At 47.9% G+C, this 26,562-nt stretch overlaps 1 protein-coding gene across 5 annotated transcripts; it reads left to right on the forward strand.

Annotated features, from left to right (window-relative positions):
- Positions 1 to 4,429: 4,429 nt before the first annotated feature.
- On the forward strand, positions 4,430 to 25,372 carry VPS33B (VPS33B late endosome and lysosome associated). Of its 5 annotated transcripts, none has more exons than XM_055556181.1 (23): positions 4,442 to 4,885; positions 7,182 to 7,262; positions 7,629 to 7,690; positions 9,465 to 9,514; positions 9,695 to 9,762; positions 15,151 to 15,196; positions 16,248 to 16,342; positions 16,637 to 16,741; positions 17,088 to 17,187; positions 17,414 to 17,491; positions 18,148 to 18,221; positions 18,512 to 18,598; positions 18,770 to 18,860; positions 19,274 to 19,348; positions 19,580 to 19,644; positions 19,753 to 19,807; positions 22,104 to 22,150; positions 22,747 to 22,879; positions 23,507 to 23,580; positions 24,156 to 24,257; positions 24,410 to 24,485; positions 24,601 to 24,717; positions 25,012 to 25,372. In XM_055556181.1, exons 1-23 carry the CDS (start codon positions 4,790 to 4,792, stop codon positions 25,089 to 25,091), a joined length of 1,857 nt encoding a protein of 618 aa, XP_055412156.1. In that variant the 5' UTR covers positions 4,442 to 4,789; the 3' UTR covers positions 25,092 to 25,372. The 5 variants fall into 5 exon arrangements, 4 of the variants coding, with proteins under 4 accessions (XP_055412156.1, XP_055412158.1, XP_055412157.1 ...); XM_055556182.1 differs by having other exon boundaries at positions 4,443 to 4,885; positions 17,091 to 17,187; XR_008705460.1 differs by lacking the exon at positions 24,410 to 24,485 and having other exon boundaries at positions 4,430 to 4,885; positions 25,012 to 25,046.
- Positions 25,373 to 26,562: the final 1,190 nt, after the last annotated feature.

Consider the following 26,562-nt stretch of genomic DNA (forward strand, 5'->3'; position numbering starts at 1 on the left):
CCTTACCATTCAGGTCTCAGGTCAAATGTTACTTTCATAGGCCTTCCCTAATCACCCTAGTCTAAACTTCCTTCATGGTCTAGCTATCAGCACACCCTTTAATTTTTCCCAGTATTTGAAATGTATTAGTAATGTATTGGAGAAGGCAATGGCACCCCACTCCAGTACTCTTGCCTGGAAAATCCCATGGATGGAGGAGCCTGGTAGGCTACAGTCCATGGGGTCTTGAAGAGTTGGACACGACTGAGCAACTTCACTTTGACTTTTCACTTTCATGCATTGGAGAAGGAAATGGCAACCCACTCCAGTATTCTTGTCTGGAGAATCCCAGGGACAGAGGAGCCTGGTGGGCTGCCGTCTATGGGGTCGCACAGATTTGGACATGACTGACGCGACTTAGCAGCAGCAGTAATGTATTATTTGTCATCACCTTCCTTGCCCCATTAGCAAGTAGATCCCATAAGGGCAGGAGACCTGTCTGTGTTCATTGCTGTAGTTCCAACTGGACGTAGATTTTTTTTTTTTTTTTTTTTTTTGCAGAACGGCAAGTGGTATTTTATTTTAGTTCCATGACTAGGGACTGAACTCATGTCCCCTTCAGGGGAAGCACGGAATCCTAACTACTGTACCTCCAGGGACTTCCCCTAACATAGATTTCAGTATTGGTTGAGTGAATGAAAAAATGGCTGGGAAACTTTACACATGTACTCAGTTGCTTCAGCATCCAACTCTTTGTGACCTTGTAGACTGTAGCCCACCAGGCTCCTCTGTCCGTGGGGATTCTCCGGGCAAGAATACTGGAGTGGGTTGCCATGCCCTCCTCCAGGGGATCTTCCTGACCCAGGAATCCAACCCAAGCCTCTTAGGTCTCCTGCATTGGCAGATGGGTTCTTTACCACTAGCCCTACCTGGGAAACCCAATCCATCAGCCAATCCACAATGGCAGAAAGTCCAGCCTTTTACCTTTACCTGTCAAGAAGGCCTACACTTCCTACAGGTCGACCTGTCCCTTCTCTATATGGTCAGAGTCTCAGATCTTCACCCACTGGCACTGAGGTGTTTGGGGATACTGTTGTCCTCTCCTCCCTGGTCCCCCACTGCCCCAGCCCAAGCTGGGAGGCTGGACAGGGGAATGGGGATTCTTGGGCAGGGGTCAGAGGACTCCATGGTGCCCTATCCCCAGTCAGTTCTAGTTCTGGACACAAAGGACTTTCACATCACACTGGATGAGGGGGAGCTGCATTAGGGGGCACAGGTGGGGCATCTGTGGAGGAGGCAACAGAAGACAAGATCCGCAAGCTGGAGTGAAACAGACTGGGCGGAATGGGCAACTCAGAGCAACTTTGGGGCCAGATTCAAGAGGCTAGCAAACTTATGATAGAAGGGACTAAAGTCCCTGTGACCTGTAGGGTGTATGTGTCACTCATCTGTGAAGGGCAGATTCTTCCTTTCTGTGCAGCTGAGATTTGATCTAACTAAAGGGGAGGGGGTGAGAGGAAGCTCAGTAAAAAACACTCGATGAACATAAAAGCTTTGTATTGTATTGTTTTTTAAGTTTTCAAATATTTGAAAGCAGAATATTGCAATGCAATGAACCCCTGTGTACCCATCACCCAGCTTTACCATTTAACAAATGGCCAAACTTTCTTTGTTAACATGCATGCCTCAACTAGAGTTCTCAGCTGCGACAAAAAAAAAAGATCCCACATGCCACAGCTAAAGATCCTGCATGCCTCATCAAAGGTCAGAGACCCCACATGCTGCAACGGAGAGCCAGTGCAATCAAATAAATAAAAATAAATATTAAAAATAGCAAATCTGAGACATTGTATTATTTCATCTGTAAGTACTTCATTCAGTATGTGTCTCAGAGATAGGAACTCCTTTTTAACACAAGACATATGAACCATTTCTATACCTTGAAAGTTTTAGTAATTCCTTATTATCAGCTAATATTCTGGTTGATTTCTTTGAATTAGGATCCACACAAAGTCCACACATTGCAATACTGCATTGTGTCATGTCCCAGAAGTCTTTTGATTTTAAAGGGATTTCCCCTTCCACTTTCTTCTCTTTGTCATTTGACAGGTTATTTGACCCATAAAATTTTGTGCATTTTGGATATGCTTGATTTTATTCTTATGATGTTTTTTTATCACGTTTCCACTACCTTCTGTATTTCCTATGAACCGGCAGTTAGATCTTGAGGCTTGATCAGGTTCAATTTGTACTTCCTATGCATCTCACCAGGAGATGAGTTTGTGATGTCATGACTGATAGTGAGTTCAGGTATTGTTAGCCAGACCTGTCCCTTATAATGTCTCTCATAAGCTTCTTAAAAACAAACAAACAAAAAACCCAAACAAGGTAGATATAGATCTTTATCATCACCCCTGAAATTCCCTAAGCTTCCCCAATTCAATCACTTTTCTTAAATTTTCACTATAGTTTTTCCTGTTCAAGAACCCGTTGTAAGTAGTATAGAAGGCACTTTTGTGTCTGGCTTCTTCACTCAATATGCCAGCAAATTTGGAAAACTCAGCAGTGGCCACAGGACTGGAAAAGATGAGTTTTCATTCCAATCCCAGAGAAAGGCAATGCCAAAGAATGCTCAAACTACTGCACAATTGCACTCATTTCACACGCTAGTAAAGTAATGCTCAAAATTCTCCAAGCCAGGCTTCAGCAATACGTGAGCCGTGAACTTCCTGATATTCAAGCTGGTTTTAGAAAAGGCAGAGGAACCAGAGATCAAATTGCCAACATCCACTGGATCATGGAAAAAGCAAGAGAGTTCCAGAAAAACATCTATTTCTGCTTTATTGACTATGCCAAAGCCTTTGACTGTGTGGATCACAATAAACTGTGGACAATTCTGAAAGAGATGGGAATACCGGACCACCTGATCTGCCTCTTGAGAAATTTGTATGCAGGTCAGGAAGCAACAGTTAGAACTGGACATGGAACAACAGACTGGTTCCAAATAGGAAAAGGAGTTCGTCAAGGCTGTATATTGTCACCCTGCTTATTTAACTTATATGCAGAGTACATCATGAGAAACACTGGACTGGAAGAAACACAAGCTGGAATCAAGATTGCCGGGAGAAATATCAATAACCTCAGCTATGCAGATGACACCACCCTTATGGCAGAAAGTGAAGAGGAACTCAAAAGCCTGTTGATGAAAGTGAAAGTGGAGAGTGAAAAAGTTGGCTTAAAGCTCAACATTCAAAAAACAAAAATCATGGCATCTGGTCCCATCACTTCATGGGAAATAGATGGGGAAACAGTGGAAACAGTGTCAGACTGTATTTTGGGGGGCTCCAAAATCACTACAGATGGTGATTGCAGCCATGAAATTAAAAGACGCTTACTCCTTGGAAGGAAAGTTATGACCAACCTAGATAGCATATTCAAAAGCAGAGACAGTACTTTGCCAACAAAGGTTTGTCTAGTCAAGGCTATGGTTTTTCCTGTGGTCATGAATGGATGTGAGAGTTGGACTGTGAAGAAGGCTGAGCGCCGAAGAATTGATGCTTTTGAACTGTGGTGTTGGAGAAGACTCTTGAGAGTCCCTTGGACTGCAAGGAGATCCAACCAGTCCATTCTGAAGGAGATCAGCCCTGGGATTTCTTTGGCAGGAATGATGCTAAAGCTGAAACTCCAGTACTTTGGCCACCTCATGCGAAGAGTTGACTCATTGGAAAAGACTCTGATGCTGGGAGGGGTTGGGGGCAAGAGGAGAAGGGGACGACAGAGGATGAGATGGCTGGGTGGCATCACTGACTCGATGGACGTGAGTGTGAGTGAACTCCGGGAGTTGGTGATGGACAGGGAGGCCTGGCGTGCTGCGATTCATGGGGTCGCAAAGAGTCGGACACGACTGAACAACTGATCTGATCTGATCTTTCATTTATTCAGTTATTTTTATTGTATGAATATGTCACAGTTTATCCGTTTTCCCACGAAAAGCATTAATGAGTCAGGACTCTGATATTGAAAGGTCATAGGTGGTGAGACTCAGCTTCCATTGGCTCCTAACGCGTTCTTCTCTCACTGCACACCCGCCTGCATCTCGGGCGTCTAGCCTCGCGCAAGTCAGAAGCGGGAGAGCTCAGAGCTCGCCGCTAACTTTGTGGAGTAGATGTGATCGACAACCAAGATCCCCGGTGATCAGTGCCCTACGGATTCCGAGTTGGTTTCGCCCATTTCACCAAGTTCTGAAAATGGAGCAAGTGCCCAACGCTTCCTTGCGTGAGCTAGGAGAATTGGGTGTTCCCTTCAAAGTTAGTTTAAGGTAAAATCCTTTTTTCACTGGAACACTCGCCTCTGGTCCGGGAGGAAACTGGAACGCTGATGCGTTGCCGCGCGTTTTCAAATGTCCCTTCCAGGACGCCGTCCTTTTCCGGGTACCCTGAGCGGTGCTCGAGAGTACGGGACTTCCGGGAGGTCTAGGAAGCCGCCCCTCTCTTTGGTATCTCTGCAGGTGTAGATCCGCATCCTGCGGACGGGCGGAGTGGACCGGGAGGGGCGGGGCGGGATACCGTGGCTGCAGGCCTGAAGCAGGGTCCCTTTGGCTGCAGCTGTCTGGCTGAGAGGTGGCCGGCCATTCATTCCTCCAGTGTGGCTGACGAGCGGGGGCCCCTTGGGGGGCTTCTTCGGGTTCTGTGCCCTTACCTGAAGGAGAGCCATCCTGCGCTTACCCGGGCCGCTGCCGGCCTCCTCGGAGCAGAGGAGGAGGCGTCCACCTTGTTCAACCCTGCGGCTTTTCCACCCTGCGACCGCCGCCATGGCTTTTCCCCATCGACCGGACGCCCCAGAGCTGCCTGACTTCTCCATGCTCAAGAGGCTGGCTCGAGACCAGCTCATCTACCTGCTGGAGCAGGTCAGTGCCCTCCACGTCGGGGGCCTTTACTGCATCAGCAGTTTAGCACTCTCTGGATGCCTAGTTCTTTCTTACTGAGTTCCCTTGATCTTGCCTTGGTCCTTGGAGCTTCTGTGGCAGGTCCAAAATGAAGCACTCAGGGAGAAAAATCAGAGAGCAGTTAAGAGCTTCTTGAGACGACCTGGCCAGAGTTATTGGAAATCTTTTTTTTTTTTTTAAATACGGGCAAGGGAGACACCACTAATGTCAGGCATCACTGGAGATGGAAATATGGTTAAAACAACTTTGTCCTTAGGGATCTTACTTCCTGATCTATTCATAGGCATTACTGGGAGCCTATGAAGCACAAATTAGCACAAATAGGGTATCCTGGGGTAAATGAGTGACAGCTAGGGTTCATGAAACAGTCATTTCTAGCTGGAGTAATCTAGGAGTTTTGAGGACTGGAGTGTGAAGATAAGCATACTTTCCTTGGAGATGGGAGAGGGTATTCCAGGCAGATGTACTGGTGGGAGCAAAGTTGAGGAACCAGGAAAGGACAAGGCATGTAATACATGAAAGAGAGGGATGAAAAATTAGTGCTCTTGCCTGGAAAATCCCATGGATGGAGGGGCCTGGTGGGCTGCAGTCCATGGGGTCGCTAAGAGTCCACGACTGAGCGACTTCACTTTCACTTTTCACTTTCATGCATTGGAGAAGGAAATGGCAACCTACTCCATTGTTCTTGCCTGGAGAATCCCCGGGACAGAGGAACCTGGCGGGCTGCCGTCTATGGGGTCGCACAGAGGCGGACACGACTGAAGTGACTTAGCAGCAGCAGCAGCAGCAGGCATTAGGTAGCTACTGAAGGTTTATCCCCGATTCCTGTGAATGTTTCAGCCTTGTTTCCCACCATTCCCCAACATCCAGGATGTCTCAGCCTTGGTGACACTGACATTTTGGGCTGGTTAATTCTTTGTTGTGGGACTGTCCTGTGCAGTGTAGGATATTTAGCAGCATCCACCAGATGTCGGTAACACACCCTTGCCCAAGATGAGACAACCTAAATGTCTCCAGACTTTGCCAGATATCCCCTGAAGGGCAAAATCAGTCCTGGTTGAGGACCACTGCCTACATGCATCTTAGCCATCAGGCAAACTGAACTGCTGTTCTGCCCTTACCATTCAGCCTTTGGCTTTCCCTGGCCTTGGCTTAATTGCCATCTCGATCTGTCACTGCCCACAGCCTACCCATTTGTCAAAATCGTGTTGAGAGGAAGCTTTCAACGACTTCACCCTCTCTTCTGCTCAGTGTGACCTGTCCTTCCTCTGGACAGATGAGAGAGCAGCGTCGGGAATGGTGAAGCAGGAAGTGGGTGGGAGGGTGAGGACTGTCATGGGTTAAGTTTTCTGCCTTGAACATTGGTTCTTTTTGTAATTAGAAGTAAAATGCCATTTGAAGAGATATTTGGCAGTTAGTTGTGGGGTTGCAGGATACACGGTGCAGTTTTGTTTTGTTTGGCTTCGTTCAGCAGATCAATTGGTTTATCAGGAGGTATGGAGGAGGAGGCAGTGGAGCAGAGGAGCAGTGATGTAGAACAGGATCACAGGCCGGCAGGAGAGTTGCATGACAAGGATGTGACCTTAGAAAGAAGGTGAGGGACTTCCCAGGCAGTCCAGTGGTTAAGACTCCAAGCTTCAGTGCAGGGGGCATGGATTGGATCCCTGAGCAGGGAACTAGGATCCCACATGCTGCATGGCCATAAAAAAAGATGAAATATCTTTCTACTGGAACCAATAATGAATAGAAGACAAAAATAGGTGAATATGTAGAGAAATGTCAACTGTGGATATAGACAATAAATAAGATGCTGGGTTAGGTGAGGTCTAGTGCCTTTCCAAGGAACTCAAGGAACTCAGAGACTTTTTTTTTTAATAATTTTCTTTATTGACTTACGGCTGTGTGGGGTCTTCGTTGCTGCTCCTGGGCTTTCTCTAGTTGTGGCGAGCAGGGGCTACTCCTCGTTGCAGTGCATGGGTTTCTCATCGCGGTGACATTTTTGTTGCAGATCGTGGGCTCTAAGGCACGCAGGCTTCAGTAGTTGTGGCACACGGGCTTAGTTGTTCCATGGCATGTGGGATCTTCCTGGACCAGGGTTCAAACCCATGTACCCTGCGTTGGCAGGTGGATTCCTGTCCACTGTGCCACCAGGGAAGTCCCCAGCTCAGAGACTTCTATTAAATGGATGACTGAATGAACTCTCGACTGAGGGGCTTGTATGACCTGAGAGTGATCCAACATGCTGTGTCTCCTTCAGCTTCCCGGAAAGAAAGACTTGTTCATTGAGGCAGATCTCATGAGCCCTTTGGATCGAATCGCCAATGTCTCCATTCTAAAGGTACCTTGCCCCATTCCCAGATGGATCAGGCCCCTCTTTCCTCATTAAGCAGTTTTTCTTTTGATGAATGGTACAAATTACTGAGAAGTAATTACTACCCTTCTAGGGTAAATATAGGAGGATAGTGGAGTTGAGTGGACTGAGGGGGATTGATCCTCTTTGTATTGTTTTTGAATTATTTAAATGTTGATTTTTCTACTGACAGTTTGAGGAAGGTTCAGTGGAATGGTTGTTAGGGAGGCATTTTGACTCCTAGAGTTAGTTTAAGTAGGAGGAAGCCCTTTCAGAAGACCCCAGTCTTTGTATCAGGCTTCAGGTTCCCAATCACACTTAACGTCCGTTGTTTTGTTTGATTCTTGTCTGTAGCAACACGAGGTAGACAAGCTGTACAAAGTGGAGAACAAACCAGCCCTCAGCTCCAGTGAACAGTGAGTGTCCAGGAGCCTCGGTCCCTGCACATTTGCCTTTGATCAGTCCTTGGCTGAGATCTAGCCCCATGATATTTGTGATATCAAAGCATTCACTTCCTTGCATGTTTACAATTTCATCCCGAGGTTATGATTTATCCTCCTAATTGGTCTCCTTGTCTGCAGTTTCTCCCTCCCTTGTCCTCTTCTCTCTCTAACCCAATCTACCAGCCCTAACCACATTGATTGAAAGAAAATGAAAAAGTCGCTCAGTCGTGTCTGACTCTTTGTGACCCCATGGACTATACAGTCCATGGAATTCTCCAGGCCAGAATACTGGAGTGGGTAGCCTTTCCCTTTTCCAGGGGGTCTTCCCAACCCAGGGATTGAACCCAGGTCTCCTGCATTGCAGGTGAATTCTTTACCAGCTGAGCCACAAGGGAAGCCCAAGAATACTGGAGTGGGTCGCCTATCCCTTCTCCAGTGGATCTTCCCAACCCAGGAGTTGAACCAGGGTCTCCTGCATTGCAGGTGGATTATTTACCAACTGAGCTATCAGGGAAGCACTCCCCCACCACATTGATTAATCTTTCACAAATAATTTCCTTGTGATCTCCTCCAGAACCTTCAGACCTTCCCTTACTTACCCACTACAGTTTGCATTGCTCATCATAGATTCCAAAGCTGCCTCCCAGAAGGCCTTCCGTCCTCTTTCCAGCCTGGCCTCTTGCACATACTCTCTTACCTGATGCACTTTCATGTGTTTCCCTGCTCTACACACAAACCTCCATGCTTCTGGCCACTCCACCCACTCTGCCTGACCTTCTCTCCTCTCCTCACTGTTCTCGTGACAGACACCCAGCCTTCAGAGCCCAGCCCCACTCCTCCACGAAGCCATCCCAGGGTGGCCACTCCGGGGTGATTGTCTCCTCCCCTGTATTTGCATGGAGCTCAGTGTTTGTCCTGTTCACCTGGCACTCAGTCACATGCTGCCTGTTGTCTGGCGTTTGTTTTTATTTTCAGTATTTCTCAACTTAAGTCATGTACACCCTCCCTTAGAGGAACAAACCCTCCTAGATACATGGAGAATACATCCACGAACCCCAGTTTGAAAAACATGTCATAGACTTCCTTGTATTATTTTTGAATACTTGATGGTTAATATACTTCATGCATACGTGTATCTTATTTTGCCCAATAAACTGTAAATTATTTGAGAGCAGAAACTTCTGGGTCCACCATAAGGCCAGTAAGTACCCCCAGCTCATCACAATATACCTGCTTTATGTTTTTTAATTTACTTTTATTTGGAGGATAATTGCTTTACAATGTTGTTTTGGTTTCTGCCATGCAACAGTGTGAATCAGCCACAAGTATACATATGTCCCCTCCGTCTTGAACCTCCCTCCTGTCCCCCACCCCACCCCACCCCTCTAGGTTGTCAGAGATCACCGGACTGAGCTCCCTGTGTTATACAGCGGCTTCCCACTAGCTATCTCTTTTACATGTGGTAGTGGATATGTGTCGATGCTCCTCTCAGTTTTTCCCACCCTCTACGTCCCCTGTGGGGCCGCAAGTCTGTTCTCCACATCTGCATCTCTATTCCTGCCCTGTAAATGGGTTCTTCTGTACCTATACCTGCTTTACTGAGGGGAGTCTTCTGTGGTGAGTCAGCCGAGAACGCTGGCTTGGCTTTGGCCGGGTGAGAGCTGTAGCACATGGTGGGCGAGTTGCCATGACTATCACCAACTTCATGATTTTTCTTCACTAGGATTTCCCCCCCTCTCTCCCATAGGCTGTGCTTCCTGGTCAGACCTCGCATCAAGAATATGCGGTACATTGCCAGTGAGTGTGTCAGAGCTTCACTGTCACTAAGACCCGGGGAGGGCGGGAACGTCTGAGGGCACAGCCATAAGAAAAGAATTGTTCGGGTTGGCGATGCCCCTCATCGAGGCTCGTCGGTTCCTTGCTTCTAGTCTAACATAAGGCCCATGGCTTTCTGGGCTGCATCCCTTCTGTCTGTAGGTCTTGTCAATGCTGACAAAATGGCTGGCCGAACTCGGAAATACAAAGTGATCTTCAGTCCTCAGAAGGTGAGTTTGGACCCATGTGGGAGTGAGATAAGGTAGAAGAGCATGGGGGACTGGGATGGCGTAAGGGGCCAGCAGCTGTGTCTCTCTCTAAGCGAACAAAATACCTGCCACTGTCTTTTCATTAATGTAGCAGAGAGTATCCTATCAAATTACCCCAATACAGATTGTACAGTGGTGAGAGGTGGCCTCTATATGTGAGTGTGTGTATGCTTGGTTGTGTCTGACTCTTGGTGACCCCATGGACTGACTGTAGCCCTCCGGGCTCCTCTGACCATGGCATTCTCCAAGCAAGAATACTGGAGTGGGTTGCCATGCCTTCTTCCAGGGGATCTTCCCAACCCACGGATCGAACTTGAATCTCCTATGTCTTTTGCATTTCAGGTGGATCCTTTTACCACTGTGCCACCTAGGAAATTATCCTGTTTAGGAATATAAATATATGAAGTATAACATTATGACTAGGGCAAGAATAGTATTGAGTAAAGTAACCAATCAGAATTACAAGATACTTTTTAATGTTATTTAAAGGAGCTATAGCAGTTAATTTCTAGTTTTTGGAGTCTTACAGAACCCTTTTTTTCCATTTATACTTCCAAGGACAGATTTGTTTAAATAGGGAACAGAACAAGTTGGTAACAGTTTCAAATAATGCTGCAAGCCTTCATAACACACAGAAAAACAAAACTGAGATTTTAATGAATTTTTGTGTTTCTAACACCCTATCTAATCAAATTCTTTGACCTGATTTTCCATCACAGGACGGTCTCTTTAGTGGCTGTAGGGAAGAGGAGATCTCTCTTTCTTCCTGAGCTCCCTCTATTAATTATGAAGATTGGCAGTCTTCCAAGTGGGCAAAGGAATCCCATTAGTTAGAATTAAAAATAGGCCTATAAGACTTCAGTTTTTATTTATTTTTTTTGGCAGTAAAATAATTAGATATTTGATTTACAAAAGTAAAAATAAGATTTGAGTTTTGTGAATCAATCAGTTTGATCTTTAAAAGGAAAAATATGGGAAATAATAATAATAGTTACGTATAAAAGATGTCAATTTACATAGCATACAAAAGTAGGCAGAATAATTTTATACAATAAACAGTCATAGGAGATACTAACAAAGTACTGGATAATATGCCACTTAGTAAACAAAAATAACCTACACAAAGGTTAAAAATTGACATAAACCACCAACATAAAAATTATGAAAGCTAAACCAAATAGGAAAAATATTTATAAGTATTGTTATACAGAAAACTCACATACACCCGTAAGAAAACTTTGATTCTAATAAATGAATTAGCAAGAACATTATTTTAATTACAAAAGGAATGGCTTAGAAACATTTGGAAAAGTCAGCCTCATTAATAAAACAATACTGATTAATAGATTTAACTTTTTTTTGGACCTATTAATAAAGTTTTTGCCTTCACTTTGCCTTTTTTTTAATATGTCAATTATATATTTTTTTATTTTTTAATATAAATTTATTTATTTTAATTGGAGGCTAATTACTTTACAATATTGGTTTTGCCATACATTGACATGGATCTACCATGGGTGTACATGTGTTCCCCATCCTGAACCCCCCTCCCACCTCCCTCCCCATCCCATCCCTCTGGGTCATCCCAGTGCACCAGCCCCGAGCATCCTGTATCATACATAGAACTTGGACTGGCAATTCATTTCATATATGGTAGTATACATGTTTCAATGCCATTCTCCCAAATCATCCCACCCTCACCCTCTCCCACAGAGTCAAAAGACTGTTTTATACATCTGTGTCTCTTTTGCAGTCTCGCATACAGGGTTATCGTTACCATCTTTCTAAATTCCATGTATATGCGTTAGTGTACTGTATTGGTGTTTTTCTTTCTGGCTTACTTCACTCTATAATCGGCTCCAGTTTCATCCACCTCATTAGAACTGATTCAAATGTATTCTTTTTAATGGCTGAGTAATACTCCATTGTGTATATGTATCACAGCTTTCTTATCCATTCGTCTGCTGATGAACATCTAGGTTGCTTCCATGTCCTGGCTGTTATAAACAGTGCTGCGATGAACATTGGGGTACACGTGTCTCTTTCCCTTCTGGTTGCCTCACTGTGTATGCCCAGCAGTGGGATTGCTGGGTCGTATGGCAGTTCTGTTTCCAGTTTTTTAAGGAATCTCCACACTGTTCTCCATAGTGGCTGTACTAGTTTGCATTCCCACCAACAGTGTAAGAGGGTTCCCTTTTCTCCACACCCTCTCCAGCATTTATTGCTTGTAGACTTTTGGATCGCAGCCATTCTTACTGGCGTGAAATGGTACCTCATTGTTGTTTTGATTTGCATTTCTCTGATAATGAGTGATGTTGAGCATCTTTTCATGTGTTTGTTAGCCATCTGTATGCCTTCTTTCGAGAAATGTCTATTTAGTTCTTTGGTCCATTTTTTGATTGGGTCATTTATTTTTCTGGAATTGAGCTGCAGGAGTTGCTTGTATATCTTTGAGAGTAATTCTTTGTCCGTTGCTTCATTAGCTATTATTTTCTCCCATTCTGAAGGCTGTCTTTTCACCTTGCTTATAGTTTCCTTTGTTGTGCAGAAGCTTTTAATTTTAATTAGGTCCCATTTGTTTATTTTTGCTTTCATTTCTAATATTCTGGGAGGTGGGTCATAGAGGATCCTGTTGTGATTTATGTTGGAGAGTGTATTGCCTGTGTTCCCCTCTTGGAGTTTTATAGTTTCTGGTCTTACATTTTAGATCTTTAATCCATTTTGAGTTTATTTTTGTGTATGGTGTTAGAAAGTGTTCTAGTTTCATTCTTTTACAAGTGGTTGACCAGTTTTCCCAGCACCACTTGTTAAAGAGATTGTCTTTAATCCATTGTATATTCTTGCCTCCTTTGTCAAAGATAAGGTGTCCATATGTGCGTGGATTTATCTCTGGGCTTTCTATTTTGTTTCATTGATCTATATTTCTGTCTTTGTGCCAGTACCATACTGTCTTGATGACTAAAGAATGATAATAGTAAAAGTATATCTGGGACTTTCTCTGGTGGTGTTGTGGCCAGTGTGGGGTCAGTTCATTTTCGGATAGTTCCTTGGTCCGGCTTATACCTCTCAAGATCTGTAGGCCCCTTCCTATGTAGTTGGTGCTAACTACTGGGTTTTAATCTATTGCACCTGTCACTTCCAAGGCGGTTCCCTCTGTTTTAGCTTCTTCTCGTTGCTGGTCTCTTCAGTGTCTGATTTCCACCCTGACACAAGGGGGCGGTGGTGGACACTTTTAGGCTCACTTGTTCAGTCGCGCTGTGGGGAGGGAGGAACGCTGCAAACAAATAACACTGGTGTGTGCTGTTAGTGTCTCAGCCACACTGGGCCTGCCCCCGCTCACGGCGCGTGCACCCTCCCTGCCCACGCAGCTCAGGCTCTAGGTTGCTCCGCCGGGAACTGTCCGAGGCCGGCCCTGGGCTGCATGCACCTCCCAGGTCTAAACCGCTCAGGTTCAGGCACTCGGGTAGCCCTCAGAGGCGCAGACTCGGTTAGGCCTACATTTTGTGCCCTTCTGAGGTCCCAGCAGCTCAGGTGACCAGGTTTTTGGTGAGCACGGTCACTGCAACTTATCGCCTCCCCCGTCCCTGCTGCTCAGTTTTCTGGGTTTACAACCGGCGGATCTTCTCAGGCGGATGTTGACCGTCCAGAATCCCAAGAAGTCTTGGTTAGCAATGAAACCTGCTTGCAGTTTGGTAGAGGATGCCTCTCTGGGGCCGCAATTGCCCTCTTCTGGCTCTGGCTGCTCGCCTGCCTATCTGCGGCGGGGGATGGACCAGTCCGCAGCCAGCTAGCTCTGCTCAGTCCTTTGTTCTGTGAGTGGGGCTGGCAGGTGTCTTACGTTAGGGCTTTTTGCAGGATAGCTATCCCACAGTCTGGTTTGCTATCTCAAGTTAGTTCCCTCAGATTGTCCTCGGGGCATTCAGGCTCGGTCCATACTCTAAGCAATGCAGCCGGTGCCTCCCTGCCCAACCCCCGCTCGCTAGTGGTGGATGCTGGCGTCTGCGCTGCTTCTCCGCTGGGAGTTACCGTTGGGCACGTAATCTGTGGGTTTTAAGTATTTATTTTTCCTCCCAGTTATGTTGCCTTCTGAGGTTCCAAGTCTCGCCACAAACTCGCCAGTGAGAGTGTTTCCTGGTGTTTGGAAACTTCTCTCTTTTTTAAGACTCCCTTCCCGGGACGGATCTCCGTCCCTACCTCTTTTGTCTCTCTTTTTATCTTTTATATTTTTTCCTACCCCCTTTCAAAGACAATGGGCTGCTTTTCTGGGTGCCTGATGTCCTCTGCCCGCATTCAGGAGTTGTTTTGTGGAATTTATTCAGCATGTTCTTTTGATGAATTTGTGGGGGAGAAAGTGGTCTCCCCGTCCTATTCCTCTGCCATCTTAGGACCGCCCCTGATTTCAGTTATTTATTTGGCTGGGCAGGGTCTTGGTTGTGGCATGCTGTGTCCTTAGATGATGCATGTGGGATCTAGATCCTTGACCAGGGATCGAACCTGGGCCCCCTGCATTGGGACCCTGACACAGACATCACTGGAATTGACCACAGAGATCTAGGGCGTCTAGATAAAAAGATGAAGGTGGGTGTGAGGAAGCAGAAGCAGTGGTAGCGGATAATTCTTCACAAACCCAGTGATGTCTGTGTCGGGCTCTTCTACCTAACATCTCTGGTGTTGGAGATGGCTGCCCATTCTTCCTTGAACCTCTGCCTTTAGAGGTGCTATTTAGAGGCACTAGTTTCTCTGTTCCCGCCTCTGTGGATTCTTTCTTGGTCTTCTCTGGAAGGTCTTGGACTGTGTACTCTTAATTTTTGTTCCCTAGAGTCTTGTCCTTAGCTCTCTTCTCTGTGTTCTTTTGAACAAACTACCTAGTTTAAATGTAATGTATGTGCCATGAACCCCAAGGCTGTCTGTCCAGACCTCCCCCTGGTGTCTGCAGAGGTCCCATGGACATGTCCTAACCAGAGCTCCTTCCTTCCCCTCTCCGCCCCACTGTTCTTTACCTCCACCTGCTCCTCCTCCTCTGTTTCTATAGTACTGTCACGCCCTTTGCCGAGCTCTACCTGCGGCACTCACCCTTCCATGACAGCTGAATACTCTCTCCTTCGTAAAGCTTTTCCAGTCAATCAAGGAGAAAAGTGCAATTGACTTAATAAATAGATAAAATGGATGGAAAGGAAACAGTGTTAGGCCGGATGATTCCAGTGGTCCTGTCTAGATCTAAAAGTCTGGGTTGTCTTGTCTTTTTCACCGGATTCAGTAACTGTGGTCCTCATCAGTGACCACAGAGGAATCCAGAGAAATGGAAAGAACAGAGAAGGGGGTTACTAATCAGCTCCCCTTGTCTTTCAGTTTTATGCGTGCGAGATGGTGCTTGAGGAAGAGGGTGTCTATGGAGGTGAGAGGAGATGGGTGAGTGGAAAGGGGAGGATGTGTGGGAGAAGGCCCTGAGGGTTGCCCCCTGCCGTATCTCCTCCTTTTCGCTCGCTGTCTCATTCCCACTGGCCTGGCAGGAGGAGAGTGTCCTTAGAGTGGGAAGAAGGACCCCAGCTTAGACCACGAGTGGGAGAGTATGGAAGGGATCCTGGGGGGTGTAGTTGGAAATCACCCGTGCTCTCTTCCTTCCCTCCCAAGACCCCCACAAGGAAACCGTGTGCCTTCCCTCCTCTGTGTGCAACACAGACCTGGTCCCCAGTCCTTCCTGCAGGAAATCCTGCTCGGAATAAAGCCCAGAGCCCTCAGTGTGGCCTCCTGCACCTCCGTGGTCTGGCCCCTTCCTGCCCTTTAGACTCATCACGTGTGCTCCTCTCTCCTGAGTCACCACCCTCCAGCCATGGGGACTTCACACATCTGTTCCCGTTGCCTAGAATATTCCTCACCCTACAGCTTCTTTGCCCACCTGAATCATACTTGAATTCTAAGCCTAAATGTCACTTCTCCAGGGAAGTCTTTCCTATATCCCTAGTTGGGGTTAGATCCTTGAGTTGTTTGTGCTCTTAGGTTTCTGTTTCCTCTTTGGAGCCTGCAACTGGAATCCCGTTTGTCTGCTGTTCACCCTCCCACTTCACTGTAAGCTCCAGAAGTTAGGAGCGTATCCCCAGTATCTAGCCTTGTGCCTGTACGTACGCAGCATTCAGTCAGTACTGTCAGATGATGCGTAGATGAATAAGTGTTTCATCGGCACTCTTGGTCGGCACTCTAATGGAAACACACCACTTACCATATTGTATTACAGGCTGTTACACACACACGTCCTCTCCTTATCAGCCTGTGAGCCCCTTCCGGGAAGAGACTGTATCTTACTCATCTCTGAGCATCCCGTGCTTAATGCAGTACCTGAGGCAGTGGGGCAGGCCCTCGGGAAGTCTTGCACTACTGCGGTGGGCCTTCCGTCTTCATGTGGAGCCGCGTGCCTTTGGCAGGAAGGCTGATGCTCTCTGTACCCACAGATGTGAGCTGTGACGAATGGGCCTTCTCTCTCTTGCCTCTTGATGTGGACCTGTTGAGCATGGAACTACCAGAGTTTTTTAGGGACTACTTCCTGGTGAGTGCAGGGCACTCGGGTCTTTGCATCAATGAGTGGAGACAAACATGGGGTCCTGTGGGCTATGGATTCAACCTTCTTCCAGCTCATCTCATGTATCATGAGTGATACTGATTTGGAGGTGGAATGCTGCTGACTGATATTCACGAGGCTTCCTTTGGGGCCAATGAAAATGAACCTTCTGAAACATTGCTGAGACCCTGCCCTTCTGCTCCAGGGCTTCTAGGCCTCGCCCCTTTCCAGATGAATCTGTCAGGTTGATCTATAGCTTTGTGGCCCACGTGGTCCCTGCAGGAAGGAGATCAGCGTTGGATCAACACTCTGGCGCAAGCTTTGCACCTCCTCAGCACCCTATATGGACCCTTCCCCAACTGCTATGGAATTGGCAGGTGTGCCAAGGTGAGCAGTTCTATTGCCCAGATAGCCCATATTTCACCCATTTTCTGCCCACTAAGGATTATTCAAGGGCATCTGTGATGTGATGTATAGGCTTTTGTTGCCCCAGAAGAGGTCCCCAGAGCAGAGAACTCATGTGGCTAACAGAACTGCAGGACACCCCTGGGTAGCATTCCTAAATATTTGGGGGCAGTGAGATTCTTTCACTGCTGTGGGGAAGGATGGGGAAGGATGGGAACAGATGTTCTTTGGAGTCAAGGAGAAGGATTGCACAGAACGGGTTGGGTTCTATAAGTGTGGGGCTGCAGAAGGGACCTGGACTCAAGACTGAGGACGTGTTGGGCCCTAGCAGATGTCGTATGAACTGTGGAAGAGACTGGAAGAGGAGGAGGATGGTGAAACCAGGGGCCGAAGGCCAGAAATTGGACATATCTTTCTCCTGGACAGAGGTGAGCTGTGCTCAGCGCTCCTCTCTTCATGGACCCGAGAAGACATGGGAATATCGGGAATATAGCAGACACGGTGGCACAGTTGGAATCCTCCAGCGGGGGCTGTGAATGCCAGCATTGACCTGGGGGAGGCGGGGCGTGGGCACTTGGGCCCCACGGACACTGAGCTAACTGGGTGGTGGGCTGAGTCGAGGAAGACCCTCACGGTCGGGGATCTCGATTTCAGACATGGACTTTGTGACGGCACTGTGCTCCCAGGTGGTTTACGAGGGCCTGGTGGATGACACCTTCCGCATAAAGTGTGGTAAGTGGCATCTCGGCGAGACAGGGGTGTGCTCGACTCCTTGGGCCTCCCCGGGGGAGGACTCAGAGTGAAATGCTGGCTTCCAAATGGTTTGTTGTGGTTTTGTTGCAAAGTCCGACTCCTTTATGACCGCGTGGATTGTAGCCCACCAGACTTCTCTGTCTATGGGATTTTCCAAGCAAGAATTCTGGAGTGGGTTGCCATTTCCTCTTCTAGGGAATCCTCCTGGATCAGGGATCGAACCCGCATCTCCTGCACCGGCAGGTGGATTCTTTACCGCTGAGCCACCACTGTGTGCTCAGTCATGTCCGACTCTTGGCGACCCCATGGGCTGTAGCCTGCCAGGCTCCTCTGTCCCTGGAATTTTCCAGGCAAGGATGCTGGAGTGGGTAGCCATTTCCTACTCCATGGGCCACCAGGGAAGCCCCCAAATAGTTTGGGGGACCTTTAACTCTTTTTTTTTTTTTGTCTTGCTTGTGGGATCTTAGTTGCCTGACCAGAGATCGAACCCAGGCCCCTGGCAGTGGACCTAACCAGAGCCCTAACTACTGGACTGCCAGGGAAGTCCTGGGGACACCTTTCATGGCAGTTCAGGAAAGGGTGGGGAAGGAAGGCTTCCTTGGAGATCCTCAGAGCTGTCCCCTCTGCTCTCAAAGGGAGTGTTGACTTTGGCCCGGAAGTCACGTCCTCTGACAAGAGCCTGAAGGTGCTGCTCAATGCCGAGGACAAGGTGAGCACGCAGGTGCCCGCAGACAATTTCCCAGGCCGCTGCCACCACAAGGCTGCGGGCCCCGGTGCTGGGAGTGGAGGCCGAGTCCCCGGAGGGAGGGCCACCCCGCCAGCTGAGAGGGCACCCCAGGGCACACAGCAGGGATCTGACACGTCCTCATCGAAACCGGCTCAGCTTTCTCTGCTAGAACCGCTGAGCGCGCGGCCTGTGCTGTCGCTGCGCCGAGGAGGCAGGAAGACGGGAGGTCCGAGTCTGTGCAGTCATCTCTTCCTGTCGCATTCCCCTCACAGGTGTTTAATGAGATCCGGAACGAGCACTTCTCCAATGTCTTCGGCTTCCTGAGCCAGAAGGCCCGGAACCTGCAGGCCCAGTATGATGTAAGGCTCCCACCTGGGGCCTCTGTCTGTTCCCTCGGTGGCTCCCCAGTCTGCTGCTGCTGACGCCCCTGATGCTACTGTGGGGCGGGGGTTGTGGGGGGACCTGCGGGTGGGTAGTGGTCACTCCTGTGTGAGGGCAGAAGGCCTGACCTCTCCAGCACGTCCCCACAGCGCCGGAGAGGCATGGACATCAAGCAGATGAAGAACTTTGTGTCCCAGGAGCTCAAGGGGCTGAAACAGGAGCACCGCCTGCTGAGCCTCCGTATGTTTCAGCTTGAGGCCAGGGTGAGGGGAGGGCTGCAGAGGAGCTCTGCCTCTGGGAGGAGATCCCATTCATGTATCAAATAGTGCTTTTAAAAAAAAAAAAAATTATTTTAATAATATCAGTGTTTCTGGTTGCTTTTTAAAAAAATTATTTATTTATTTGGCTGTACTGGGCCTTATTGCGGCATGTGGCATCTAGTTCCCTGACCAAGGGTTGAACCTGGGCTCCCCTGCGTTGGGAGTGTTAGCCACTGGTCCACCAAGGAAGTCCCGAATATTGCTCTTATTTGCTCCGAAATGGGAAGAAGTGCTCCTGCATTTTGCCTGAAGAACTTTTTATTCTCCTGGACAGTAGAGAGACTTCCTTCCAGATACAGGAATGTGTCAGCTCCCCTTTTGTCCCATCTGCAGATATCGGGGCCTGTGAATCCATCATGAAGAAGAAAACCAAGCAGGACTTCCAGGAGCTCATCAAGACTGAGCATGGTGACTTGGCTACCTCTCCTGCTTCTGCTTCCTGGACTCCCAGCCCCAGCCCACCCTGAAAAGATGCTCTTTGGCATTGTCCAATGCTGGTTCCTGCTAGAAGTTCTGGGGGCCCCTTAACCCACCCCAAAAAGGATGGAGAAAGAGATGGGGAGACAGACGCCCATTAGCATAGATGGCAACAAGCTGAGCCACTCCCCCAGTAACAGGCTCTCCTCTGATTCCTTGCAGCACTGCTGGAGGGGTTCAACATCCGGGAGAGCACCAGCTACATTGAAGAGCACATAGACCGACAGGTGAGGCGGGGCGGCGCGGAGCGGGGAGCGCTGGGGCCCAAGCAGAGGAAGAAGAGAGAACGTGTGTTACGAAACTTGAATTCCCCCTGACTCTTTCTTCCTGTGCAGGTGTCGCCCATAGAAAGCCTCCGTCTTATGTGCCTTTTGTCCATCACGGAGAATGGTGAGTCCCAGGGACCAGAGGTTGAAAAGCTGTACCTTAGGGACAGAAAAAGTCATTTTGAAAGAAAGAGAAATGTCCTAGCAGACAACATTCCCCTGTAATCTCATGGATTCTATCCCCTATAATAAAGCAGGTTTTTGTTTGGGGTGAAACATCCCCAGGTCATTAAGGTGATTTATCGTTCCAGCCCTAAGGAGGTCTGCATCTAGTCCTCTTCTCTGCAATAAGGCCTGTCCCATCATAGGACTGTCAAGGGCAGAGCTGAGCAACATGTCTCTCATTATTCCATCTGGCCTCCTACCCTTAACACGATTTCATAATCAAGATATAGTTCAGGAAAAACCAATTTCATAAGCATTTTAGAAGCTCGGATTCTGCAGCTTTTCATGGCAACTTGTTCTGAGTTTTGAAGTCTTCCAGTTTACAGATATTTTTTAAACTTGTTTGTTTTTGGCTACACTGGGTCTTTGTTGCCGCAGGGCTCTCTTGTTGTGGCACACGGGCTTACTTGCTCCACAGCGTGTGCCCCCTGCATTGGCAGGTATGTTCCTAACCACTGGACCACCAGGAAAGTCTCAGCAAATATTCTTTAAGGTTGCTTTTTACCCAAAGAAGTCATTTGCTTATTCTAAATCCCCTTTATTGTAGTTGGAAGCCCATTTCCTCTTACATCTAAGAGTTCCCTGTTGCACTTTGGGAACCCATGTGGACACTTCTCCCATTCCTCACTTGCTGTTAAGCAATTCCTGGGAGGACTGGCCCCTAGCCAGGGAAACACATACAGGAAGGCCCTTCTCCCTGTGCTTGCATTCCCCTCCCCCACCCCCATGGATGAAATTGGCATTTGTCAGTATCCCTTCTCCAGGGCTCTTTCTTGGAACCCTCAGATCCAGGCTTTATCTTTCAAAAAGCAGGCTTCAGTTAAGGAGTCAATTTAGAATTGACTACACAGGATGCAAAGTTAATATCAAGTCCAGCTCCTTCCTTCTCATTCAGTTCAGTTCGGTTGCTCAGTCATGTCCGACTCTTTGTGACCCCATGAATCACAGCACGGCAGGCCTCCCTGTCCATCACCAACTCCTAGAGTTCACACAAACTCATGTCCATAGAGTCGGTGATGCCATCCAGCCATCTCATCCTCTGTCATCCCCTTCTCCTCCTGCCCCCAATCCCTCCCAGCATCAGGGTCTTTTCCAGTGAGTCAGCTCTTCTCATGAGGTGGCCAAAGTATTGGAGTTTCAGCTTCAGCATCAGTCCTTCCAATGAACACCCAGGACTGATCTCCTTTAGGATGGACTGGTTGGATCTCCTTGCAGTCCAAGGGACTCAAGAGTCTTCTCCAACACCACAGTTCAACAGCATCAATTCTTCGGTGCTCAGCTTTCTTCACAGTCCAACTCTCACATCCATACATGACCACTGGAAAAACCGTAGCCTTGACTATATGGACTTTTGTTGGCAAAGTAATGTCTCTGCTTTTGAATATGCTATCTAGGTTGGTCATAACTTTCCTTCCAAGGAGTAAGCATCTTTTAATTTCATGGCTGCAATCACTACCTGCAGTGATTTTGGAGCCTAAAAAAATTAAGTCTGACACTGTTTCCACTGTTTTCCCCATCTATTTCCCATGAAGTGATGGGACTGGATGCCATGATCTTAGTTTTCTGACTGTTGAGCTTTAAGCCAACTTTTTCACTCTCCTCTTTCACTTTCATCAAGAGGCTTTGTAGTTCCTCTTCACTTTTTGCCATAAGGGTGGTGTCATCTGCATATCTGAGGTTATTGATATTTCTCCCGGCAATCTTGATTCCAGCTTGTGTTTCTTCCAGCCCCGTGTTTCTCATGATGTACTCTTAAACAAGCAGGGTGACAATAGACAGCCTTGACGTACTCCTTTTCCTACTTGGAACCAGTCTGTTGTTCCATGTCCAGTTCTAACTGTTGCTTCCTGACCTGCATACAGATTTCTCAAGAGGCAGGTCAGGTGGTCTGGTATTCCCATCTCTTTCAGAATTTTCCACAGTTTATTGTGATCCACACAGTCAAAGGCTTTGGCATAGTCAATAAAGCAGAAATAGATGTTTTTCTGGAACTCTCTTGCTTTTCCCATGATCCAGCGGATGTTGGCAATTTGATCTCTGGTTCCTCTGCCTTTTCTAAAACCAGCTTGAACATCCTTCTCATTAGGGTTTGTGTTTTTTTTCTGCGGGGAGGAGGGTTTGTTGATTGGTGGGTTTGGCTGTACACATTAGGACACCTCAACTGGCTCCTGAACCTTTACCTTTCTTACCCTCAGGTTTGATCCCCAAGGATTACCGATCCCTGAAAACCCAGTACCTGCAGGTAAGGCCAGAAGAATGTATTCTTGAGGGGATTTGGTGGACATTTTTGAAAGAGTTGAAGAAGAAATAGCCCCTTTCCGGTCCTGGTTACCCTTCTGTTCCCATGCGGCCTCCCTCCCAGCACAGACACCCTTCCCACTGCCCTCATTTCACTCTGCTCCCCGCTTTATGTGGCTAGTGCAGGAGGGAATTTGAACAGTTCAGCTGTTGGAACCAGTGGTGAGTTCTTGGCCTTGGACTCTCACTTCAGCTCCTTATGAGGCATCTATACAGCTTTCCTTCCAGGTTCTTCTGAAGTCCTGCCTCCTCTGTGAAGCCTTCCCCACCTCCTCCCATCCATAATTTTCTGTGTTCTTTAATTGTTTCATGCTGCTTTTATTGTCTGTTTGGTATTTGGTTATTTCTGATGTGACTTCCCCAGCACAGCACTGTAAAGCAGTTATCCCCCAATTGAAAAAAAAAATTCTTCCCCACAAACAAGTGTGGGCTTCTCAGGACACAGAACACATAATCCTCCTCTCCCCCACCTCCGTATCACCTCACAGGGCTAGGCCCTTGGTGGATGCTTGGTAGAGAGCTGAATTGCATTTTGTTCAGAGCTATGGCCCCGAGCACCTGCTGACCTTCTCCAACCTGCGGCGAGCTGGGCTCCTAACAGAGCAGGCCCCGGGAGACACCCTCACGGCCGTGGAGAGTAAAGTGAGCAAGCTGGTGACGGACAAGGCCGCAGGTGAGCCGGGAGCGCAGGTAGCCCTTTCTGCCCCACCTGGCCCTTGGTGCCTCTTCTCTCAACAGGCGGAGCATGCTTGCCAAGGAGAGAATGAGCTGAGGGAGGAGAAGGCAATTCCTTACTGTCACTGCCCTTACCGCCACTCCTCCTGCTTTCCCGTTAGAACAGCTTCCAGTTAGTGAACACTGATGTGCTAAGCCTTTTAGATACACTTTCTCATGTAATCCTCCCAAACCTTCTCCATGGTAAGTTGTATTATCTCCATTTTACACATGTGGAAACCGAGGCAGAGGGAGGGAGGTTAAGTGACTTGTTCAGGGCCCCTCAGTCAGTCAGGTTTGACTCCAAAGGCCACACCCTTAACCAGTAAACTGTAGCTCACCCTGTAGATTGCATTTAGTAGAGGGTTGGTGCCCTATAGAAGGAGGAAGACTGTGGGTGGGGAGAGAAAGGTCGTGAATGTCTTGATGGGTTTCAGGGAACTGTAGGTGATCTGCTTTAAGGAGGGTCTTCAGGTGTGATAGGTCCTGCTCTTTGAGGAGAGGCGGTCCTGTCACTTCCTGAATGGTATCACCCATCGTTAATCCATAAACCTTAGATAAAACCCAGCACAGATTTCTTTCCCAGGAAAGATTACTGATGCCTTCAGTTCCCTGGCCAAGAGAAGCAATTTCCGAGCCATCAGTAAGAAGCTGAATTTGGTATGTGGATCAGGAGTGGATAGGGGAGGAAGTGGGTTCAGTCCTTTGTGGAGTACTTTGAGCCCACAAAACCCTTTCTGTTACTTTGTTTTTATAAAGACCCTTTTGTTTGGGAACTTCCCTGGTGGTTCAGTGGTTCAGACTCCATGCTTAAAAACTAAAAATTAAAGGAAAAAGATTCTTTTGTTTGGTAGCATTATAGCATGAGTTTAATTTAATAATGAGACAAGACACAAAGGTTCATTCATTTAGTAAACATGTAACACATACCTATGAGTATCAGAGAATGTGCCAAGTGCCGCTTCAGTGACAGGCGTGTCCCATGTCGCTGCTGGAGGGTCACAAAGGGGCACTCTTGCCAGGGCACACTGACCCTCATTCAGCAGAACTGGCAGGTAGTGAACAGCTTCCATCTTTGATTATGGAGTCTTTCCCCGCCCCCCCAAGGCTATTGCTGCTTCTCCCTTTAGTTGAAGTAAGAACTGCTCTTAGGGGTACACCACTTTTCTCTGACTCGGTAAAGGACTGGAAGGCCGAGTTGCCACTTACCTCCTGTGTTCCCCTTTACCCTCCAGATCCCACGCGTGGATGGCGAGTATGACCTGAAAGTGCCGCGTGACATGGCGTACGTGTTCAGCGGTGCGTACGTGCCCCTCAGCTGCCGAATCATCGAGCAGGTGAGAACGTGGGCCCCTCCCATTCACATTTCATGCTCTCTGCTTTCTCTTAGTCCCTGGCCTGGCCCAGCTTGTTACTACACGAGCAGCTAGCAAGAAACGTGATAGTCTGGCTGCTGCTGGACTTGAAACTAGCGCTTGTGCCTTCCCAGGTGTTGGAGCGGCGGGGCTGGCAGGGCCTGGACGAAGTGGTGCGGCTGCTCAACTGCAGTGAGCTGGCCTTCACAGGTGCATGGCCTTCCTTGCCCAGTGGGGGCGGGTGAGACAAGGGGAGGGCGCGAGGCACCACCCAGTACGAGCCTGCGTGGCCAGTGAAGAGCCGAGTCTGGTCCGGTCTTTGCAGACATGACCAAGGACGACAAGGCCTCCAGCGAGTCCCTGCGCCTCATCTTGGTCGTGTTCTTGGGTGGCTGCACATTCTCTGAGATCTCAGCCCTCCGGTTCCTGGGCAGAGAGAAAGGTGAGAACAGGCCTCCATGGGATCTGGGGGGCCAAGGGCAGAGACCTCAGAAAGGCTTCTTTACAGGCCTCTGGGTACCACCTGCTGCCATCTTGCTGGGGGCCGAACAGTAGGGATCCCGGTTCCACCCAGCATGGCAAGCTGCTGGGCCCGAGAGCGTGGTGCTGGTGCACCTGTGACTACAGACTGGTGCTCTGACCCAGTCCGGCTGTGGAACTGGAGGGGCCCCACATGGCTGGTGTCGGGGGCTCAAATCTGCCCTCGGTCACGTTTGGTGGCGCTTTCACTCCTTAGGGTACAGGTTCATTTTTCTGACGACAGCAGTCACCAACAGTGCCCGCCTCATGGAGGCCATGAGCGAGGTGAAAGCCTGAAGTTTTCCCTGCCAGCGTTGATGTCTTCCCTGGACGTGTTCCTCAGTGGGATGCAGGAGTCTGACTCGCAGCTGCTAAGATGTCTACCAACCACCCTCCTAAGAGCTGGGGGGCAGGGAACTCACTTGGGATCTAGAGAACCTGAGGAGAGTGTTCACCTCCTGCCCCCAGGATGTTTTTTTTTTTTTGTTCATGAAGTACAGCCCCTGCTAATAAGATAAGGAGGATCTTTTTCTAAATTCTCTTTGAGTATCACTGTAAATAAAGCCTCTATTCTCAAAGTATTATGTTTAGTTCTGGACAGGCACTTCCACAATTTATCGGGGGGAGGTAGAGGGGACTTTATATAGCAGCTTCATGTGCTCTGCGGCTGGGACTGGGTAGTTTCTCTGGGCCTGTTCTGTTTCTTCCTTGAAACTTGCCCTGTAATTCACTTTCCTCAATCATAAAACAGGGATTAGATGATCAGTAAGCACCTTTCCAATTCTAAAATTGTGACTCATTGTATTTTCGGAAAAATGAGTTTGCTATTGTTTCAACATAAGGAGGCACTTGAATTTTAAGCCTTTGGTTTCTTATTGCAGAAGGAAAGATTGTGTCCCCCGTTAGAGCAGTTTTAGGCACTGTGCTCCTCTAAAGGCCACTAGTGCCCCTGTAAGTGCTAATTCTAAGGGCCTCTCTTTCCCTTCACCCTTTGAAAATGGTGAACTCTAACCACCATCTATTAGTGGTTGTCTTCTAACTTGATTTCACTGTTAATCCGCTTTTCCTTCTTGTAAGGTTTCCATGACAGTTTTGTCCTCCTGCGTCTCCTAGGCTGTATTTCCATCTCCTTTGTTTCCTCTGTCTGTGGATCCTCCTTTGTTGCCATCTCCTTCTCTGTCTTTTGTTGTTATCCGCTTGCCCATCCCAAGCTTTTGTCTCACTGCTGAACTTCACTCTGTTATTTCCAACATGACCATTCCATGGGCAGTTGAAATTCAGCACATCTAAAATAAACTCTCAAGCTGAGCTTCATGTCTCCACGTGGGGCCCCTAAACCTGCCCCTCTTCCTCTGTTTCCCTAATTGACATTCTCATCATCTGCCTTAGTTTTGTTCATGCAGGAAATTATATCCTTGACCTTAGATTTTTTTTTTTCTTTTTATCCACCACATTCAGCTGGTCCCCCTACCCATTATTTCTAAATGCTTCTAGTTCATTTCTCTTCACCATCCCCATGGCAGATGTACTTGTTTTGGCCCGGGCTTTTTGTAAAACTGTCCCTTCCATTTACTTCACCTCCAGTCTGTTCCCTAATCCACAGTGCTGCCACTTCTTAAAAGTGCCCTGAATTATCTTCCAACGGTTCTATGACTTTGTTAGCTTCAGAACTAGTGTAAAGCACACGATAGCAAAATGGTCTTATCTCTGGAAACTTACAACCCTGGCCACCTGTCTGAAGATCACAAGTTTTTGATGCTTTCTGGAA

Source organism: Bubalus kerabau, chromosome 19 (genome assembly GCF_029407905.1).
Source record: "Bubalus kerabau isolate K-KA32 ecotype Philippines breed swamp buffalo chromosome 19, PCC_UOA_SB_1v2, whole genome shotgun sequence".
In the NCBI taxonomy this organism is placed as follows: domain Eukaryota; kingdom Metazoa; phylum Chordata; class Mammalia; order Artiodactyla; family Bovidae; genus Bubalus; species Bubalus kerabau.